At 38.0% G+C, this 4837-nt stretch overlaps 1 protein-coding gene across 3 annotated transcripts in view; it reads left to right on the top strand.

Annotated features, from left to right (window-relative positions):
- MCM8 (minichromosome maintenance complex component 8) overlaps positions 1-4837 on the top strand; it is a 55781-nt gene that overhangs the window by 40331 nt on the left and 10613 nt on the right. For all 3 annotated transcript variants that reach the window (XM_006870404.1, XM_006870405.1, XM_006870406.1), the window contains 2 exons: positions 946-1155; positions 2403-2479. In XM_006870404.1, coding sequence (XP_006870466.1) covers positions 946-1155; positions 2403-2479 — 287 coding nt within the window. The remainder of the gene's footprint in view (positions 1-945; positions 1156-2402; positions 2480-4837) is intronic.

The following is a 4837-nucleotide window of genomic DNA, read 5'->3' as shown; positions in this document are numbered from 1 at the left end:
ATCTTATGTAAATGAACAAGGCAAAAATATTTGATGTGTGCTTAGAAAATAAAAATGATATATTCCTTTAAATGTCCAAAGGTTACATTCTGCCAGCCAGCCTCCTGCCTGCCAGTCACACAGCCTTTCTCAGTCCATGGGCCTAGAGCCCACAACTGCTCTGTCTTTCCATGCCACTCCACCTCTGCCACTGTCTCTGCTGTCACTGCTTTTTAGGTAGGCATCTCACATTCCACTTGTGCTCTTACTTCTTGATGTTTCTGGGATCATCAATGGCAACAGATTAACTACTCTCCCCTTTTAGTTATACATCTTCTACAATTGCAGTTGTGACAATTGAAATTAGTCCTGCTAACAGTTACTCACAATAGAGTCATAAAATCCTATCACCATTGCCCCCCCCCCCCCCCCCATCTGCTTTTACCAGATCCATCTGGAAAAGAAGGAAACTATTCAGCGGGGATTCTACTTTACTCCCCCTCATTCTGAAAATGTGCATACTCATGAAAGCTTGTAAGCTTCATGCCCTTATGGAGCACCCCTCCCCCCCATTTTTTATAGCAACTGGCTAAATTTCTCATTCCTATCAACCTAGTACTCTGAGGAAACAAGGTTGTTCCTTGATATTAAGAATCCTTCCATTCTGGTTAGAATTTTGAGTCACTGCATTCATAGGCAAAATTCTAGTTCATCAAATTGTAGCAGTTTGCACTTATTCACAGTATCAAACGTCTTTATCTTCCAAATATATAATATATATAACCTTATATGTTATAATACTAGGATTTATGTAAGCTTCATTTGAAATACAGACTGAAGTGAAATTATGTCTAGTTTATTTGGTAACTCTTTTAGAACGTGATATATATATGTATGTATGTATTCCCTTTAGCAGAAATTCTTTATATGCTATGTATAATCTTGGGCATTTTTATCTTGCTTTAGGTGGTCCCTGGGGAAACAATAGATCCCATTCCCCACCAGCTATTGAGAAAATACATTGGTTACGCCCGCCAGTATGTCTATCCAAGGTTGTCTACAGATGCTGCTCAAGTTCTTCAGGAGTTTTATCTAGAACTCCGGAAACAGAGCCAGCGGCTAAATAGCTCACCAATAACTACCAGGCAGCTGGAATCTCTGATTCGTCTAACAGAGGTTTGTTTAAGTTTATGCTTTTTTTGGACTTAAACAAAGGTAGTGGTGGAGGTGGTGGAAGGGGCAGTATGATTTCTCTTTTGAACTATCTATTGCATAATTGCATACTTTTTTTCTTTTCTTCCTAAGTTGTGTGTGCTGTCAAGTCTATCTGACCCATTGGGATCATACATGACGGAGTAGAACTGCCTCATAGCATTTCCCAGGCTGTGGAGTCCTGGGGTGGCGCTATAGGATAAACACTGGACTGCTAGGTCTATGGTTCAAACTCATTCCAAGCCACTCCTCGGAAACCCTATACAGGGTCACTGAGTTGGAACCAATTTGATGGCACTTAACGACAACAACAATTTTTACAAGAGCAGATCACTAGGTCTTTTCTCCTGTGGAGCTGCTGGTGGGTTCAGACTATCACCTTTTCTGTTAGTAGCTGAGTGCTTAAACATTATGCCACTAGGACTCTTTTTCCTTCCAGGAGACATAAAAAGAAATGGACAATAGCTTGTTTTGCTTTTGTCTTAGAAAATAGTTTCTTAAAAGTGTCAGTCATTTCAGTAACATATTGGTCAAAGTTCTTTCTAGGAATGAGACCAGTTACTTGCCGTGTACCTTAATTTTATTTTTAAAAATGAGACTCCTAGAGTGTTTGAAGAGTAGCTGGGTTAACTAAAGATTCTGGAACTCAAGGTTGAGTATCTGGGACTGTGAATGTATAAATTACTTTGAGTGATTGATATATTTTTGCCTGTTTTTCTAACAGCAACATCTTTTTGCAGCTGTGGCATATCAAGAGCACTCTGCTAGTTGAAATTAACTGGGTCCAAGTTTGTGCTTTTTGCTCATAAGTTTTGGATTAATTCTCTTTTGTCATCTTAACAAATTGGTTTGCATGAATTGTCCAGTAGCTCTGGTCAATTTTGGATTCTAGGCTAGTCCTTTGAATCCTTTTTCTCATGGAGTGTAAAAGGCAAGGAAAAACCAAATGTATTATATAATCAAATTTTGTAAAATCAGCATTCTTATAATGATACATTAGTGGAAAAAATTGATTTTAAGCCATATTTTAAATAATTGATCATTTTTATAATCAAGTTTTCAGACAATTATTATTATGATTACAACTCTGCCCACCTCCTGCAAAAGTCAATTTTTGTATAAAATGAATAAATGGCTGTTCAAACAATGGTAAATATATTTATCTTTTGTTTTGTTATCTATCATAATCAAGAATGGTGTTTTTTCCAAAGGCACGAGCAAGGTTGGAATTGAGAGAGCATGCAACCAAAGAAGATGCTGAGGATATAGTTGAAATTATGAAATACAGGTAAGATTAAATTTGTAAAATACTGCTTTGAATGAAATGACAGTTTTATTCCCATCTCAAATTATTTTCATTTAACCTACTGATCACTTACTAGGGGGCTTCAGAAAGTTTGTGGATAATTCCATTATCTTTTAATTCCATTTTTCCACATACTTTTTGAAATACCCTGGTATCTTCCTCTGGGTAATACATTCACATAATTTTAAAACTAATTGAAATGATATGCTTTGAGAAGGCTTGCTTCTAACCCTGTCGGTTTTCATTCACTCTTTCCTTACTATCTATCCATTACCCCCACTGCACCCTATCCCACCCCAAGTAGTGTATTGTAAATAACATACTATTTACACTGCCCTAGAACTCTTTTAAAAGTTTGGCCATGTATCCAGGGATCTTTACCTATTAGAACATAGAGATTTCTTCTTTTTTATAGCTACATGGTATTTCATTGTGTAGATGTGCCGTAGTTTATTTAATTAGTCCTCTGTTGCTACACACATAGGCTGTTTGCATTATTTTGCTATTACAAACAGTGCCACAGTAAGTACTTTTTAAGATACTTCTTGTGTGGTGAAAGGTTACAGGATTAAGCTCCCCCAGAAGTACCTTGGAAGAAAGGCCTACCGATTTTACTTCTGAAAACCAGCCATTGAAAGCCCTTTAGAGCACAGGTCTACTTTGACACATATGGAGTTACCATGAGTCAGAGCGAACTCCATGACAACTGGAGATTTTTCCCCAGATGTGGGTGGTGGTGGTGGTGGTGTACCTTGGAGTTGGTTCCAACTCACAGCGACCATATGTGAATATTGTTGTTGTTGTTATGTGCTGTGGAGTCAGTTCCGACTCATAGCGACCCTGTACAGGGCTTCTGAGGCTCTACATCTTTACGGGAGCAGAAAGCCTCATCTTTCTCCTGTGGAAGTTGAGCTGGTAGTTTTGAACTGCTGACCTTGAGGTTCACGGCCCAATTCGTAACCACTACGCTACCACGATAAATAAAGCGAAACTTTTCGGTTCAAGGGTGAATACTTCAGCATTTTTACAGATATTGCCAAATTGTGCCCTTTTGTATTTTGTGTCATTTGGTAGATCATGACTCCTAAGAAAAATACATATTTTTAGCTAATCTTATATATCTACCTTAGACTTAGAATTGTTAAAGTCAGTAAAAATTAGACTAATTTCTAGATAGGTTTTTGTTTTTAGTTAGTTCATTTTAAAATAGGTTAATATACTCATATTCATAAAAATTCAAACACTTACTATAGGAAAAAGTTTTATCCTATCCCGTTTACTAGCTGCTTAGATCTCTACCTACCTCCCACCCCCCCGCCTCCCATGGCAACAAATAATCAGTTTTTGTTTGCCTTTTCAGATGTAAAAAAATAGGTCACAACAAATATGTAACTGTGCATCCTTTTGCTTCCTTTGTAGACAAATGGTAGGTGCCAGGCACAGTATTTCTTATCTTGCTCTTTTTACTTTAAATGCATCTTCGTTATCATTCTGTATCCATGCCTAAAGAGCTTCCTCTTCTTTTTCACAACTGGTATTCCACAGTATGGATGCATCATAATTGAGACTTTACCTGTTTTTAATACATCCTCCCAGACATTTAAATGTAAATCTGTTAGGAGTCTACTTTTCCAAGGCCAAAAAATTGATTGATTTAAAGATGGAATTATTATTCTGTGTAGTAATTTTTGTGGCTTTGCCCAGTTGTTCCTATTTCGTGTCACATAGCTGGAGTTGTGTAGACTTTATCTGCATGGTCCTCCATCTTTCCAGAAATTCTCACAAAAGCATAGGCTGTGGAATTCACTGTGGAGCTGCCATAGCCAAGTTAAATGCTACTGCCAGTCTCCTCCTGCGGACAACACACCACAAAGGTTGTGTTGTATGACGTGACAATAATATGATCTGATATATTTGTCTGCTCTTAATAAACTGATCAACAGAGCTAACCTTGATGATATTACCAGCATCAAGCTGAGCAGATACCCTTTTCCTCTGACTCATACCACAAAATGAAGGCTTCAAACACTGCAAAAAGTCTCAGATCCCAGATCAGGAGTTTCCGAAGTTACCCTTTATAACAGGTTAATTTCTAGGATCTGGTCCTCATTTCTTTCCATCTGAATTGTCCAGTAGTTCTGGTCAGCTTGGGATTCTAGGCTAGTCCATTTATCCTTTTCCTCATGAAGAAAAACTTGACCTAGTTGTCTATCCCACACTGTATCAGCCTATCCTTGGAGGCTTATCTATTCCCTCTACTGCCTCTAGACTATAAATTTTTACAGAAGCAGACTGCCACATCTTTCTCCCTCAGAGTGGCTGGTGGGTCCAAACCACCGA

This window comes from Chrysochloris asiatica, unplaced genomic scaffold (genome assembly GCF_000296735.1).
Source record: "Chrysochloris asiatica unplaced genomic scaffold, ChrAsi1.0 scaffold00141, whole genome shotgun sequence".
Taxonomy (NCBI): Eukaryota; Metazoa; Chordata; class Mammalia; order Afrosoricida; family Chrysochloridae; genus Chrysochloris; species Chrysochloris asiatica.
The sequence above is the reverse complement of the archived record's forward strand: the minus strand, read 5'-3'. Positions and strand labels throughout refer to the sequence as shown.